Raw genomic sequence first — 17,027 nt, forward strand, 5'->3', positions numbered from 1 at the left:
TGAGATAGTGTCTCACTGTGTCACCCAGACTGGTGTGCAGCAGTGTGATCATAACTCACTGCATCCTCAAACTCCTGGGATCAAGGGATTCTCCCACCTCATCCTCCCCAGTAGCTGGGACCACAGGCACGTTCCAACATGCCTGGCTAGTTTTTAAAAATTTTTTGTAAATAGACATGGAGTCTCGCTGTGTTGCTCAGGCTGGTCTCAAACCTCCTGATAAGTGATCCTCCCACCTTGGTTGCCCAAAGAATTACAGGCGTAAGCTTTGACACCCAGCCTCCTCTCCCCAGTTCTAAATGTTGGAATGCCCCATTGCTCAGCCTCCAGGCTGCTTCTCCATCTACACTTCTAAGTATTTCATCCATTCTAGTGGCTTTAATTGCCATCTACAGATGGTGTGCTAAAGAGTCCCACATTTATACACCTTCAGCTTAGACCTCATCATTTCAGACTCACGTATCTATCTGTGACTACTAGGTATCTCTACTTGGCTGTCTTAATGTTATTTCAGACTTAATAAATTCAAAACTTGATTCTTCTTTTTGGAGACAGCATCTCACTCTGTCACCCAGACTGGAGTATAGTGGCGCAAACACAGCTCACTGCAGCCTTGAACTCCCAGGATCAAGTGATCTTCTTGCCTTAGTTTCCTGAGTAGCTGGGACTGCAGGTGCGCACCACTGTGCCTGGCTGATGTTTTTAAATTTTTCTTTTTTTTTTTCTAAGAGATGGGGTCTTGCTTTGTTGCCCAGGCAGGTCTCAAACACCTGGGCTCAAACAGTATCCTCCCACCCCGGCCTCCCAAAATGCTGTATTACAGGCATGAGTCACTGTGCCTGTCCAAAACTTAATTCTTGATTTCTATGTTTCCTCACCATAAAACTTGATCTTCCAGAAGTCTTCTCTCTCACCATATGGTATTTCCATCCCTCCTTTTGTTTGGGGCAAAATTCTTTGTCATCGTCAAGTCTCCTTCCTCCCTGCCTCCCTCCCTGCCTCTCTTCTTCCTTCCCTCCCTTCCTTCCCTCCTTCCCTTCCTTCCCTCCTTCCTTCCCTCCTTCCTTCCTTCCCTCCTTCCTTTTCTCATTCCTTCCCTCCTTCCTTTCCTCCCTCCTTTCCTCCCTCCTTTCCTCCCTCCTTTCCTCCCTCCTTTCCTCCCTCTCTTCATCCTTCCCTCCCTCCCTGTTTCCTCCCTTCCTCCCCTCCCTTCCTCCCTCCCTTCCTCTCTCCCTCCTTCCCTCCCTCCCTCCTTCCCTCCCTCCTTCCCTCCCTCCTTTCCTCCTTCCTTCCCTCCCTCCCTCCCTTCCTCCTTCCCTCCCTGCCTCCCTCCCTCTTTCACATTTAGTCAGATTCTGCAGCTCTGCTTTCAAAATATATCTAAAACATGATTATTTATTGCCACCTTTACTGGTACCACACTGGTTGAAGCCACCATCATCTCCTGCCCCAGTTGAGTCATCCCAGCATAGAGAGTCTCTTCTAAAACATAAGACAGGCTGTGTCATTCCTTTGCTTAAAAACCCCTAGTTACATTTTACACAAAGTAAAAGCCAAAGTCCTTAAAGTGGCCTTCCAGGGCCTTCCTAGAGGCTACCTCTCTAGGTTTATTTCCTACCATTCTCCCTCTTGTGCAGTCTCGTTTAGTCACACTGGCCTCCTTGCTGTACCTCAGAAATTGCAAGCATGTGCTTACCTCAAAGCCATTGCACATGTGTTTGCCTCTGTCTGGAGTGCTTCCCCTCAGATACCCACATGCCTGCTCTTTCATGTCCATTGGGTACCAGCCAGTGAGGCCATCCTGTACTGCCTCATACATGTCCTGTCCATTTCAATCTGCCTTGTTCTCCATAGCACTGGTAACTCTTCACCTATGACTAGAGCAAGCTCCATCAGGGCAGAAGAATTTGCTGGTCATTGCTGCATGTCTAGCACCTTAGTCATATTTGGGGCATGTGAAATGCTCAATAATTTGTCGAATGAACAAGTAGTTTTACAAGTATACTCTCAGCTCAGACTTGAGTTGTACACGGACGTGCTCCTGTACCCCGTTCATATGCTCTGGCGCTTGTGAGGGTGGCTGTTAATTCAGAATCTCAGACTATTTATCAGGAAAGCTAAGAGGAATGGGGATACCAACAACCTCTCTGACTCAGGTGGTTGGGTCCTGGAATTGGTGGTGTGAGGAGGAGGAGGCTACTGCATGGCTTACTGGGTTCCCCATCCTAACAGAGTAAATTGAAGTGTTCTTAGGGATGTCAGGATAAGGTGGCTCGGATGAGCTGATTTCTCAGAGTATGCATGCCTGATTGCTTAATTTATGCTTTATTGGAATCCCATAGGTGAAACTGGTACAGCATACCTATTCCTGCCTCTTTGGAACATTCCTGTGCAACAATGCCAAGGAGAGAGGGGAGAAGCATACTCAGGAACGGACATGTTCCGTGTGGTCACTTCTTCGGGCTGGCAACAAGGCTTTCAAAAACCTACTGTATTCCTCTCAGTCAGAAGCCGTATGTATCCTTCAGCCTTCCACTGTGATCAGCAGAAGGAATTTGGGGTTACATATGAGAGCCTTTTTGAGTAGTGACTGGTTTTGTGAAGGCATCTCTATCTCTGGATGGACTGATTCCATTTTTCCCGTAAGATTCTGTCCTGAGGAAGTCCTGCTTCTGATGGTACTCTGACCTGTTTCTGATGACTACTTGCTGAGGGTGGTTTGGTTTAACACAGATCTCTACTCTGCCACCCTAGACATGAATCTTTTTTGGCACTGCCTCCAGAGCTTAACTTATTTCTAGCATGTTCTGTCTTATGGGAGAGGCACTTAAGTTGCTTCCTGATGCACTGATAGCTCAGAAGGAGCTGCCACAAGGCCCCCCAGCACCCTCCCAGTGTCAGTAAACAATGATACCCACCATAGCTTCTCTCAGAACAGTAAACTGTGTTTGACATTGGTGTGTGTGTGTGTGTGTGTGTGTATGTGTGTGTGATTCTCTGCTCACATGAAAAGCTGGCAGGCCCTTTAAGACTTTGTTCCCCAAAGGAATGAATACCTTCTGTTAAGCAGAGAAAAGGAGGCACATAGACATATGTGTCAGTTTCATAGTAATATTGTCTTTGTCAGAATGTATCTTAAACCCTAAAGAAGTCAAAAGGAGGCTAATCAGAGTTTATATTGATTTCCTGGATTATTTATATGGTTCTTATTACATTTAAGTAATCACAGAAAAGATTTAAGCTGACTGCTTGTCTCTCCCCTTCAGTGTGCCTTCTGAGGAAGTAACAATACAGCAGAAAAATTTCCTTCTTTTCACATGATTAATTTAAATGATCCTATAAAATGGGTTTGACAGTGTTTCTTGAAGCCAAGCTTTTGTGCCAGCGGGATGGACAATCAGCATCTAATAGAATGACTCACTTTCTTAGGCAATAAAAGCAACAAATCAAGCTGATGAAAGTCAGACATTGAAGGTGACCCAAGAAATAACTATAATGAGAAAGGGATCTAAAAAAATATTTTAGATTTTCATGCTCTCAAGAGGCTCTTAGGTGAAAAATAAAAATGTCTAGTCCTGTATTGGTCCTCTTGGGATAGACCTGTATCCATTGGTGCTGCTGCTTTGTGGAGATCCGGTCAGCCCTGTTTGGTATTCCAGCTGGGTGCTTGCTCTTGATCCTCATTTCCAGATATCCTAGAAGACTTATTGGGACCTATTTAAACCTGTGTCCTCCCCCCTCCTCAGGTGCTGTACCCTGTGTGCCATGTGCGTAACCTGATGCTGTGGAGTGCAGTGTACCTGCCCTGCCCATCCCCAACCACCCCTGTGGACGACAGCTGTGCACCATACCCAGCCCCAGGCACCAGCCCTGATGATCCACCCCTGAGCCGGTGAGCCCAGGGTGATGCCACGGGCCTGACAGCCTGTGTGGTGTATTCCTGTGTTGGGACATGTCCAGGGATGGTTAGAGATCATAATGTTATCTGCCTCCACAATATCTTTTTTAGATCTCTGCAGTTTTTTCAGGGAAGTTATAGGGATTTCTGGGTTACAAGGCTGTAAGAGCCTTGTTTCTGGGAGTGAGTTGGGCCCTGTTGCTTCATGTTGTTTTGCATGCACTGAGCAGCTCCTCAGTGATAGAGCAAATCCTCCAGGTTTTCTGTGACTCCTGGTTTGTGTTTTCCCCAGCACTCTGTGCCCCTGCCTATTTGCCATGATTTGTCTTCTGAGGCGTAAAAGGCAGATACTGTCAGATGACAGAAAATTTTGCTTTGGGACTAGGCTTGGTGGCTCATGCCTGTAATCCCAACACTTTGGGAGGCCAAGGCAGGAGGATCACTTGAGCCCAGGAGTTCCAGACCAGCCTAGGCAACATGGTGAAACCCCGTTTCTACCCAAAATGCAAAAACTAACCAAGCGTGGTGGCACATATCTGTAGTCCCAGCTACTTGGGAGGCTGAGGCAGGAGGATCGCTTGAGCCTGGGAGGTGGAGGTTGCAACGATCCAAGATCCATTGCACTCCAGCCTGGATGACAGGGCAAGACCTGTCTCAGGAAAAAGAAAAAAAAAAGAAAAAATTTGGCTTTGTCACTTGAGCATTAGCTTTATTAAACACAGACTGATAGATAACTCATTAATTTAAAATACTATAATATCAAGAAACACCAGTGCTACTTTGCCACCCACTGAGAAACACAGCAGCATCACGAAGAATGTCTTTTGGAAATAGCATTTGCAGGCTGGGCACGGCGGCTCATGCCTGTAATCCCAGCACTTTGGGAGGCCAAGGTGGGCAGATCACCTGGGGTAAGGAGTTTAAGACCAGCCTGGCCAAAATGGTGAAACTCCCATCTCTACTAAAAATATAACAAAAATTAGCTGGCTGTGGTGGCAGGCACCTATAATCCCAGCTACTCAGGAGGCTGAGGCAGAATCGCTTGAACCTGGGAGGAGGAGGTTGTAGTGAGCTGAGATCGCGCCACTGCACTCCAGCCTGGGTGACAGAGTGAGACTCCGTCTCAAAAAAAAAAAAAAAAGCATTTGCTGTTAGCTCATTTGTATGTATGGGGCATGGGGTTGGGAGAGGGTGAAAGGAATCTGCACACTAGGAGGAGGACTTGTTCCGGAGCTTTGCCGCTCCAGCAGTCTGGGCCTCGCTCCAGAGATGCTATAGCTCCATGAGTAGCTGTAACGGACCCAGTTATGAAGCAACCGCTTGTTAAAACCTATTGTCTGCTACGTCCCTCCAGACAGCTTCCAAGATTTTCATTTCCTCCAAATTTCTTTCCTGTAGGCTACCAAAGACTAGATCATATGACAATCTGAGCACAGCCTGTGACAACACAGTGCCTCTAGCCAGCCGGCGCTGCAGCGACCCCAGCCTGAATGAGAAGTGGCAGGAACACCGGCGCTCGCTAGAGCTGAGCAGCCTGGCTGGCCCTGGAGAGGATCCCCTTTCTGCCGACAGCCTAGGGAAGCCCACCAGAGTGCCGGGGGGTGCCGAGCTTTCCGTTGCAGCTGGAGTAGCCGAGGGGCAGATGGAGAACATCTTGCAGGAGGCCACGAAAGAGGAGAGTGGAGTAGAGGAGCCTGCCCACGGGGCAGGCATTGAGATGCAGGAGGATAAAGAGAACCCTCTCTTAGAAAAGGAGAGCAGGGGGAAGACACCTGAGGCCTCAGCCATTGGACTTCACCAAGACCTAGAACTGGGTGATGCTGCTCTGAGGAGCCATCTGGACATGAGTCGGCCTATGTTTTCACAGGGTATTTCTGAACAGCAGGGTGGGCTCAATGTTCTCCTCAGTTCTCTCCAGTTCCCCTCGAGGGATGAGGATTCCCTGGAGGTCCCTGTGGAGCAGTTTCGAATAGAAGAGAAGGCAGAGGGTAGGGAGGAAGCAGTTCTTCCAATCCCAGTAGATGCAAAAGTTGGCTATGGTACCTCACAGTCATGTTCTCTGCTACCTTCCCAAGTCCCTTTTGAGACCAGAGGACCAAATGTGGACAGTTCTACAGACATGTTAGTGGAAGATAAGGTGGAATCAGGAAGTGGGCCCCAAGGCCATCATAGACCTTGCCTTGTTAATAGTGGCAAGGACAGGCTTCCCCAGACCATGGAACCCAGCCCTTCAGAGACAAGCCTGGTTGAGAGGCCCCAAGTGGGGTCTATGGTGCATAGGACTTCCCCTGGCAGCACTCTCAGCCTGACACGTTCCCCTTGTGCCTTGCCTTTAGCCGAATGTAAAGAGGGGCTTGTGTGCAACGGTGCCCCAGAGACTGAAAACAGGGCCTCAGAGCAGCCCCCAGGTCTTAGCACCCTCCAGATGTACCCCACACCCAATGGGCATTTTGCCAATGGGGAGGCTGATAGGAGCAAGGACTCACTGAGCCGTCAGCTGTCTGCTATGAGCTGCAGCTCTGCCCACTTACACTCAAGGAACTTGCACCACAAGTGGCTGCATAGCCACTCAGGGAGGCCATCTGCAACCAGTAGCCCCGACCAGCCTTCCCGCAGCCACCTGGATGATGATGGCATGTCAGTGTACACGGACACAATCCAACAGCGCCTGCGTCAGATTGAGTCAGGCCACCAGCAGGAAGTAGAAACTTTGAAGAAACAAGTCCAGGAGCTGAAGAGTCGCCTGGAGAGCCAGTACCTGACCAGCTCCCTACACTTTAATGGAGACTTTGGGGATGAGGTGGTGAGTAGGCTGTGGTATTCCTCCATAGCTGCCCAGGGAGACAGGGCACACTAAGGCTGGGTGCCTTTTGTGCCAAGAGCATGGTGATTGGTACAGGTTGTTAAAGGATTGGAAAGGTCCAGAGTAGTAGCCCTGTTAAGAGAGGCTGGAGATGAGCCTCTGCCCCAGCGATGGCAGCCTGCCTGTTTTCTGCTTTGCTTACTTTCCACAGATGTCCTATTGAGGCCGTGGGAGAGGAAGAGGCTTAGCATGCACTACATGGTTGGTCAGATCTCTCAGACACAGTATCATAAGTCTTCAGAAGGGCTTGAACCCATGGGCAGAATGACATCTGTAGGGCAATGCCAAGTTATTCCTGTCAGATTTTAGTGCCTGTTCTACCTTAGTAACTGCAAAGTATTAGCCCTTCCAGACATGGGCTATGACTTTGAAGGTTCAGTTCTTTTTAAACAAATATTTATACCCCACCCTGTGGCAGATGCTGGCAGTAGAAATGGAGAGAAGGGACTGGTTTCTAGCACTGTTGAGGAGTTAGCTCTGATGGGGGTTGGTGGCTGGAAAGGGGTTCCAGAGGGGAGGTTCTTAAGGAGATGCTTTCTTCTCTGGGTGGAGTTGACTCAGGCAGCTCAAGTACAATTGTGAGCCTGGCTCTCAAGTGGTCAGCGTGCATTAAAGGCGGGCACATCCAATGACTTTCAGTTCAGAGTGACTTGGCTTTTCCTTCATGCTAATGATAGTTTCTCATGTTCCCAGAGAGTCCTTCCAAAAAAAGGAGGGCATCTGGAAAGCACTCAGCTTTAACTAAGTGGCAGGCAGGTTTGGATTGACAGGCCCACTGGAGCAGCTGACATACAGAATTCTCATTCCATTTGGGTCACTTCTCTCTCACTTTCTGGAACCCTGAGGCCTGTCTTTCCACTCCAGAGTCACTGCACACAACCTGTGTATCCGTCTCCCAGCTGAGCCCAGGCCCACACTGCACTTCTTCACCCAGTTCTTGATGGCTGATGCATCTGCAGATTCGGCAGTCCTAGCACCCGGCCCCACCCAGAGTCCTCAGTGCTCCCTTCTTCACCAGGCCTTTTCTACTTTTGGGAGGAGACCAGGTTCATTCTGTTCAGCTGTGTTTGTTTGCCAACAGACTTCAATCCCCGACTCGGAAAGCAATCTGGATCAGAACTGTTTGTCTCGCTGCAGCACAGAGATTTTCTCTGAAGCCAGCTGGGAGCAGGTGGATAAACAGGACACAGAGGTACAGGCTCAGCCCCTGCTCTGAGTGCCGTCCATTTAACTGTTTTGTGGTTCTTCACCCCCATTCCCACCCCATACCCCTGGCCAAGGAAGCACCTCACAGCACAGCTAGCCTTGAGCCTCTAGCACCTCAGCTCCTGGGAACCCACATGAAGCCTAGGATTTCTGAGCCAGGGAGACTCAGCAAGCTGGCCCTCCCTCTTCATTGCCTCTATGAACTGGAGCCTTGCCAGCTCTCACAGTGACCCAGGGTGCTGCTGCCTGCTACTTTATCTCAGGGGAGATTGGAGTCCCCTCCAGGGAAACGATTTGGACGCCTTTCTTGTACTGTTGACATCAGATCTGGGCTGGTGCCACTGGAGCCAATGTGGTCCTTGTGACTCTTGCTGCCCCCAGCATGGCTCTGCTGGCTCCAGCTGGATGACCCATCTCCTGTCAGTAACCTGGCCCCATCTGTTTTGCAGATGACCCGTTGGCTTCCTGACCACCTGGCCGCCCACTGCTATGCGTGTGACAGTGCCTTCTGGCTTGCCAGTAGGAAGCACCACTGCAGGTACCATTGAAGGGGGTTTGGTAGGGTGGGCTGGGTGTGGATGTTGAGGGTTGGCCCACAGAGCCTGCAGAGTAGAGGGTTGTGGGCATCTCAGTGTTCTGTCTGAGGCAGACCCGTGGTCTCATCTTCCTGTGCCTCTGAAATTGGTGTTTGTAAAACTGCATTTGGCATCTTTGTTGAAATTGAGAGGAATCACTATTAAATTCTGAAATGTGCAAATGGTAGCATTTGGTTTTGTTTCCCAGATTGGTGGAACAACAGCCACCACCGAAACCACGATTTCTCATTCTCAGCATAACATTTCTTCCCATTCAACATGGCTACTATGAGCAAAACCAGTTTTCCTGTGATGGGGGGGAACTATTTTCCTGTTCCTTTCCTGCTCCCTGACCCCACACTTGTTTTCCCTTGTGCCATTGGTGAGGAGTCATAGCTTGGGCAGTAGTAGGGACAGCTGAGGACAGTCTTCCAATCATTAAGGTTCCTGACTTCTTTTTCCTTCTGGGTTGGGGCAGTGAGTTACTAGGGATGCTTTTTCCCAGCTAGGGTGTTGACTGTCTGGCGGATGTTCAGTGTTCTTGGAAGTTTATCTGAATCGTGCCATAGCTCACCCACACGAGTGAACCTGGATTGAAAATGGAACAACCTCTTTGCCTAGTAATGATGCTCCTAGGACATGTATCTCCCCACCCTGCACCCCAAGCCCAGATATCTTTGGTTGGCTTCTCTTCTGAGCTTTTTCTCCCCTCCTTGCAGGGACACTGACCGTGTTGATCAAACGTGGTGAGCATTTGCAACAATCTGCCTGTGGTGTCTGCACATCTACAATAACTTCTCCACACTAACTCTTATCATTTCCCCCTCTCTGCACTCACTGGGGTGAAGCCTGGGGCCTGGGGTGCACGGGCAGGCAGAGGTGGACTTGAGGGGATGGATTCAAAGCAGCTGAGGAGAGGCCATCAAGGGTGGGTCAGGCTATAGCCATGTGCTCCTCTCCTGATCACAGAGGTCAGCCAGGCCGTCTTGCTTGTGACAAGAAGTAGTGCTTCTTGTCTTCTGGTCTTGTAGGGGAGCCAGTTGGGTTTTCAGAGCTATTTATTTTGGGTCAGTGATTCACTGAGATGCCAGAATAATGCTAGTAATTTCCAGGTCAAACAGCATCACTACTGCTTTCTCCCCTCCCTGCCCCCGCTTTTTTTTTTTTTTTAAAAGAGACCAGGACTGAACAGAGGTGATCTTTCCAGAGAATTGTTTTAGCATGGAAGACTTTAAGGAAATACTCCACTTAGCGTCTTTCAGGGTCCTCTGAAAGAAGTCATATAGAAAAGCATCAGCCAGGTGCAGTGGCTCACGCCTGTAATTACAGCACTTAGGGAGGCCAAGGTAGGCGGATCACCTGAAGTCAGGAGTTCAAGACCAGCCTGCCCAACATTGTGAAACTCCACCTCTACTAAAAATACAAAATTAGCCAGGCATGGTGGTGCATACCTGTACTCTCAGCTTCTTGGGAGGCTGAGGCAGGAGAATCGTCTGAACCTGGGAGGTGGAGGTTGCAGTGAGCCAAGATCACGCCATTGCACTCCAGCCTGGGCAATAAGAGTAAAACTCCATCTCAGAAAAGAAAGAAAAGCATCAAATTCATGTCAGGCTTTTGAGCTGAACTCCAGCAGGGATGTTAAAGAAGTGTAGCTGTTCAGAAATTTTTCTGTGTAACTACAGGTTTTTGCTGACTCATGCTTTTTAGAACTAGTTATGAAGTACTTACAACATTCTAGAAGATGAATTTTGTGTTTTTCTTTTCTGTCTTTCCATTGCCCCATGTCCCCCCTTTCATTTTGTGGTATTCTTTTGTTCCCAACTGGTCTTCAGTCTTCTCTCCTCCTGTGCCTAAGTGATCCTTAATCCAACAGTGGGTTTGCATTCCGAACAGCATAAATGAAAAGTTAGAGAGTGATCCTGGCTAAGAAGCTGCCTTCCCTCAGTCTTTGGTGGGCTGTCAGGCTCCTTGGGATTTCTTGTTCTTAGGTTCATTAGGATTGATTTGTACCTCAGGGCCCAGGAAAAGTAGAGTTGTAAGGTGGGCAGAAACTCATTCTTTGCCTATTCCCTTTCCTGTTGGCTCTGATGGGCATCCGTCTGGGGGTGCAGGCCTGTGCTGCACAGATGCCTCAGAATCCAGCTTTCAGGGGAGGAGGAGAGGGAGGCCTGGGGCCTGAGTGCATTCTGGCCTTCTGGTAGAACTCTGGTTTTCCCTGGAGATGCATGGGTTGGGGAGTGAGCCATAATTGACTGACACGTATCTAATAAGGGGGTGTGTGTGCACGTGTGTTCATCTGTGTTCTTGTCCTCCCATCTCTCCTCTTTCACCCTCTGAGCATGCATCACAGGCTGCTTGTCCCTGGCTTTGCATGCTGCCAGCAGAGCAGTCCAAAATGGCAACAGTCTATCTACCATGTTTCTGCCTTTGATTCTTTGGAGAAGTGGCCGTTGGGCAAGGTTCCTTACTCCCCAGTGAGGCTGGGTAGTTGTTTCTCTCGTTTGAGGAGCCTGGCCTTTGTGATCACAAGCTACACAGAGGGCATTGCCTAGGTTGGTGTGGCCACTGGGTTTTCCTGGATCAGGACTTAACCCATTGTTAGGCCTATGCATTCTCACAGATCTCTCTTGAGCAGCATTCTGTATACCTGGTACCCTTGAGTCAGTGGTGAGGTAGCCAAGTATCTTTGACCCTGAAGTGAAAATGACATGTGACTCTGCTAGGTAGGGACACCCTCCCTACCCATCTTGTTCCTGGGCTAGAGAGATGAAAGGATTTGATCTCAAGGAGCTCTAGCACATGCAAATTACACACAGCAAACTTTGTCTTTTGAAGTTGGTTTCCCTACCGCATACCTGCTGGCCAAAACTAACATTGTTCTGTTTCTTCTCATCTCAAGGAATTGTGGGAACGTATTCTGCTCCAGTTGTTGTAACCAGAAGGTTCCAGTTCCCAGCCAGCAGCTCTTTGAACCCAGTCGAGTATGCAAGTCTTGCTATAGCAGCCTACGTCCCACGAGCTCCAGCATTGACCTTGAACTGGATAAGCCCATTGCTGCCACTTCCAACTGAAGCTCAGTGACCTGGGTGGGCAGTGGCCAAGCTGCTGTTCCTATGACAGGCCCACACAGCCTGGGCAGACCAAGAGGCCCGTGCACTGTGGAATGGGGGCATGGAACCACCTGTACAGAGTGACAGAAATTTGGGATGCACCACTGGATTGTAGATTGATTTTTATTTCCTGTCCTTACTACTCTCTCCCTACCTTTTCCATCCTCCTTCTTTGCCTTCAAAAAAGGAAACTCTCCCTTGGTTGTCTTAATTTTTTTTTGATGGAAGACCAGGGGTTGCCAGGCCTGCTGTAACTGCCGAGCTGCCTGCTGTCAGGTGACACTGAGGGATGGCTTGTTTCTCCTGAGTGGGAAGATGGTGGTCAGAGCCAGGAGTATGGGGATCTGAGACCGTGAGCAGGGAAGAAAGCCAGTGCTAACATGCAATCATTCCTCACGCCACCGCCACATCAGAGCTGGTTGGGAACCCTTTGCTGCGGGGGAGGCTGGAAGCATATTCCCCAAGAGCACTGCCCAGGGCATCATCTCCCTCCTGCAAGGAGCTGAGCCAGTCCTCTCACAGATGGATAAATGAGGCTGATGTTTGGAGGGAGGGGCACACGGTAAATGGCATCCCCTTAGGCCCCTCTTTGGGAAAGGAAAGTGGGTGTTCCTTTGAGGCAGGCGAGGGGCTGAGAGTAGGTAGCCATCATGTTATTCCCCGTGGGATTCCATTTTTAACTTGACCCAGATTGTCTTGGGCCCCCTTTGCTTTCAGGGGGCTGCTTCCCTGGGCCAGGCTGTGTAGCACTTCCCACCCTCAGGCATGAGTATAGACTGGCCAAAATAGTTATGCACTCAAGGCCAAAGCCTGCCCTGAGCCCAGATATACCTGGGTCCCCATTCTGGGGCCTGGTCCCTTAAACAATCTCTTCCTCAGCCAGCACAGGGAAATCCAGACTCAGGGTTCCAGAAATCCCCCGTTCCCAAACCAAACCAATCATGGATCTTCCCTTTAAGGGGTAGAATCAGCCTTTAGAGTTACAAGCCCCTGGAAAAGGGAGCAGGTCCTCATACAATCAGCCTTTCTCATTCTCTTCTTGGAACAGGAAGAAGGGCTGAGCAGTCCCCCTTCCCCACTCCTGGCTGTCTGAGTGGGCACTTCTCTGGCTGCTGTCCAGCAGTGAAGGGCCACTTGGTGACTTTGTAGGGTTCCTTAGAGAAGTGACATGGCCTTGAGGAGATTCGGGGCACCTTTCCTCAGTGAGCTTTGATATGGTCCAAAAACAGCCTTAAATCAAGAATATTTGTGGAGGTGGGTATGGGGAAGGTTGGAGAAGAGGTTTGTGCTTTGTAATCTTGGCATCCATGTTTTGTGCCTGCCCTCCCTCTTGGGGAGGCCATGCTTGGCTCTGCTGAAAGCTGCTAACTGGTGACAGGGTGGGTCATGGTGAGGACTAGGGGTAAGGTCAGGGAACGCTTAAGCTCTGGCCTTGCCCTGTATTGCTTTTCTCTTTTGGTAGCAGTTCCCTGACCAAGGGCAAGCTGTGTCTCAGGAAGGTGGCTTCTGTGCGTGCCTGGGTGTGTTACGGCGTGGCCCAGAAGGCTTCCCTGATGTTCTCAGTTCAGGCAAAGCCCAGAGCATCTGAGCATGTCTCTTCCAGTGGCAACAGGTTGCTCAGAGTTTGAGTGTGGTGAAACAGGGTGTAGTTCTTTACCACATTCTGTGTCATCTGGTCGTGCAGGTAGGGGAAAAGTTGGTCTAATTGAAGATTGTGCAGTTCCTAGTGACAGGTGCCAAGAGGTTATGATACGGGTTTCTTGGGTCTGATGTACAGTGTGAATAAATGCTTGCAGCTCTTAGCTCTTTTTTGATCAATGAAGCACTTTTTTATTAATATTTTCCTTTGTTAAAGGAGGAACCATAACTCTCCATAGCTGTACATATAACCCTTTTCTCCTAAAGAGGAGTCAGTGCTCCTATATTTTTCATTTTTTGTCAAAGCAAGAAGTAAATACTTTAGAATTGTTAAATATATAAATAAAGTGAATAAAGTTGAGTGTTCCACATGGTACATTTGCTAACACTTCCTAATTCTTCACCCTGTGGTTTATCCCCTCTTCATCCCTTTCCCCTCTCACACAGAAGTGTTTGAGGGCCTGCTGGGAAACGGACCTTTGGCAAAGGAAAGCTACAGATAGCCTTCCGACTCTAGACCTTGGCAAGGAGCCTCACCATGATGTCCAAGCACTGAACGCATTTCCTCAGTGATTTTGCTCCTAAAATCTCGCAGGCTAAAAGAGGGCAAAGCAGTCAGACGTCTGACCTGGCAGCTGTTCCTTCTCCTCTGAAGAGTGGCACATCAGTAGTCATTACAACTACCTCTCGCCTCTAGGCTCCATTTTTAGCTGCTGCTCTGATTTCAGGGCAGCCAGTACTCTGGCCCCTTTGGTGGGGGAGTGGAAGGAGGTGTGGGGTAGGGGTGAGAAAATGCTTCTGCCTATTGTTCTTGAAGGATAGACTATGGGTGGGCAGAGAGAACTGGGGGCAGAAATGGAATTAGATGTGATTGGGTTATGCAGTCAACTAGAGGTCTCCTTCCTACCCTCTCCACACAGAGGAACCTCTGCTCCTTAGCTCTTACAGCAAGGCTGTGGCATCTAGTCACTTCAGTACTAGTTCTTGCTCTTCACAGAGATAGATTTTTCTATGCCCTACAGCACTGTTGGGCATCCCTTCCATCACATGGGTCTGTGGGTGAGATATATTATGCTATTCCTCCCTTGGGAAGGTTGGTATTGAGGGTTGCCTGGCTCCAGAGTCACTAGCCCAGCATCTGTGGTGAGTTGGCTAGGATCCAGAGAGTGGCCTGCTCAGAGCTCCCCAGAGGCCTTCACTCTTTGGGGCAGTCTCTCTAGGGTCACTTTCTGAATGTACCTTCTACCTAAAGAACACAAACACATAAAGCTAGCTAAGCCGGTTCTAGTATGAAAGCTGTAAGTGCCACCCAGCAGGCATTTGAAAACAAGAAATAATTCTTCTGTGGAAGGAGAAAGTGCCATCTCAGCCACCCTCAGTCCGCCAGGGAGCCCATTCTGTGTATTCAGATGAAATTGTGAAAAACATGAGTGTGTGCCATGGCCAACGTGTCTACACACAGCCACTGTTGTTCCTGTGGGCTAGCCCCCAGCAAATTAAAACACGGGCACGGCCCAGCAAGGCCGTTATGAGCTCCTAAATGGAAAACTTCTCTGGGGGTAGGAAGATGAAGAGCCAAGATACTGGTGAGGCAGGTGCAGTGAGGATCCAAGGCAAGGAATTGCCCTGAGGGAGGTGGCTGCATATGGAGAAAGGGAGATCTCTGTGGGCAAGGCCGGCTTGCTTCAGGCTGTAGGGGGAATTTGGTCTGAAGTAACAGGGCACGAACTGTGACTTTGAGCTGCCAGGTTGTCTTCATCTCAGAACTTTCCTATCCTGGCACTCTAGTTACCTTTCTTCTGTACATTGGCCTCAGTAACTGCAGTCCAAAACAAGTTACAGCTGCCTTAATCCACTGAGATTCTCTGAGGGTGTGCAGAAAGTTTTCGTCTAATTTGCATATATGCTAACTCTTACTTTTCATATTAGCAAAGAATATTCTATGAGTTAGAATGTTACTGTGGTAGATCTAAAGGAGAATGAACAGAAGGTGCTGGAGGACCTGTTAAATGATCTCTGGCTGTTAAAAAACATCAAGATAAGAATTAAGGGTATATCCTGATATACTTGGCTGCTTGCACATGAGGCTAGGAGATCCCATGCCTGTTGAAGTTAACTCTATCCCTGACCTCTGTTATCTTTTAAGAATGAAGGCTGATTTGAAGGTGCTGTTGCAGGATTTCATTTAGCTGCTCCCGGTTCAAGTGACCTGTCCCGAGGACTGCAGCTGTATCCACCTGATTGCATGAGGTGAGGGCTAACAGCAGAATTTAAAGTGGGCCCTGGGCTGTGGAGCAAAGTGACTATCCATTTGGAGTTTTGTATAACGTGGCAGGAGTCCCAGCTGTTTAATTTCTAGTCACATTTTCAAGAAAGTTGTTCTAAGTTGAGGTTTCTGACAAGATTTTTCAATGGCAGGACCAGATATGTGAGAGACTTCTAGTTCAGAGCTGACCCATCTAAGCCTCTGACACTTAAACACAAGTCCTGCTGTCCCCAGCACACAACTGCACTGAAGCCTCGTTCCTCTCAGCTGTTGTAGAGTTCATCTGCTGCATGCTCTGTGCAGATACCAGTTGCCTCCCTGCTTGAACAGGCCTCTCCTAGGCTAGGCAGGTGTTCACAGGCATGAAGTTCTGAGCAGGGGAAGGGCATCTTCTGAAATGGGAGTTACCAGGTTTTTAAATGCTGCTATCCTTTTATTTACCATTTAAGGTCTTTTCTATCATATCTAAGTTATAGTCAGTTTTTCTTACAGTGCTCATAGCAGTTGTATTTGAATTGTATTTTCAGTGAAATTTGTTTTACATTGGCATTTAAAATTGGCCTTTAACAGCTTCCCAACTGGCTTATAAGATTTTTTTTAATGAAAACATAACCCATGAGGCTCAGATGCTGTTGAAGAAATAAACAGTATGTTGCTGCTGACAGTAGTGCCTGCCTATTGTAACAGCATTGATTCTGCTGTAGCCTCGATGAACATTTAAGTTGAATAAATCCATCATTTTCACCCACAAACAGTTGCTGAACCCCTGGATTTGGGTTGTCACTGTGGTTCTCCTGCCTGTGCTGTAATCCAGTGACTTAGGTGCAGAGTATAAATCATAAATCAGCTCAGCCTCTTAGGAGAGGGGCTGTCAGTGAGGAGGGGGCAGTGAGGGAGGGGGGTCACTGTCTTCCAGAGGCAGGGTACATGAATTCCTGATGTTTAGAGGTGGAAGGGACCTTAGATCATCTACTTCCACGGTTTTCATACTGTTCTGTGGGGCCATCAGCGAGAGGGAGCCTCCAGACCCATTTAAAGCTTTATTAGATTTAAAAGTAAGATCTGGTATGAAGAAAGGTTTTGTTTCTTAAAATAAAATGTCTGAAAATCACTAATCCAATCTCCTCCTTTTTCATTGAGGAAACTGAGGCTCAGAGAGGGCCAAAGACATCCAGATTACCAATGAGTTAACAGCAGAATTTGAATAAAAGTCATTCTTGGCCAGGCACGGTGGTTCCTGCCTGTGATCCCAGCACTTTGGGAGGCTGAGGTGGGAGGATCACTTGAGCCCAAGAGTTCAAGACCAGCCTGCGCAATATGTTGAGACCCATCTCTACAAAAAAATATAAAACAAACCTGTCTCTACAAAAAATATGAATAAACCAGCCGAGCATGGTGGTGCACTTCTGTAGTCCCAGCTACTTGGGAGCCTAAGGTGTGAGGATCTCTTGAGCCTAGGAGTTCCAGGCTG

At 48.6% G+C, this 17,027-nt stretch overlaps 1 protein-coding gene across 1 annotated transcript in view; it reads left to right on the forward strand.

The window, feature by feature from the left end:
- MTMR3 (myotubularin related protein 3) overlaps nucleotides 1-16,308 on the forward strand; it is a 159,464-nt gene extending 143,156 nt beyond the window's left edge. The window contains exons 14-19 of the mRNA XM_011957708.1: nucleotides 2,343-2,513; nucleotides 3,747-3,892; nucleotides 5,297-6,701; nucleotides 7,843-7,953; nucleotides 8,417-8,505; nucleotides 11,442-16,308. Coding sequence (XP_011813098.1) covers nucleotides 2,343-2,513; nucleotides 3,747-3,892; nucleotides 5,297-6,701; nucleotides 7,843-7,953; nucleotides 8,417-8,505; nucleotides 11,442-11,613 — 2,094 coding nt within the window. The 3' untranslated portion in view covers nucleotides 11,614-16,308. The remainder of the gene's footprint in view (nucleotides 1-2,342; nucleotides 2,514-3,746; nucleotides 3,893-5,296; nucleotides 6,702-7,842; nucleotides 7,954-8,416; nucleotides 8,506-11,441) is intronic.
- Nucleotides 16,309-17,027: the final 719 nt, after the last annotated feature.

This window comes from Colobus angolensis, unplaced genomic scaffold (assembly GCF_000951035.1).
Source record: "Colobus angolensis palliatus isolate OR3802 unplaced genomic scaffold, Cang.pa_1.0 Scaffold448, whole genome shotgun sequence".
NCBI classification, from domain to species: domain Eukaryota; kingdom Metazoa; phylum Chordata; class Mammalia; order Primates; family Cercopithecidae; genus Colobus; species Colobus angolensis.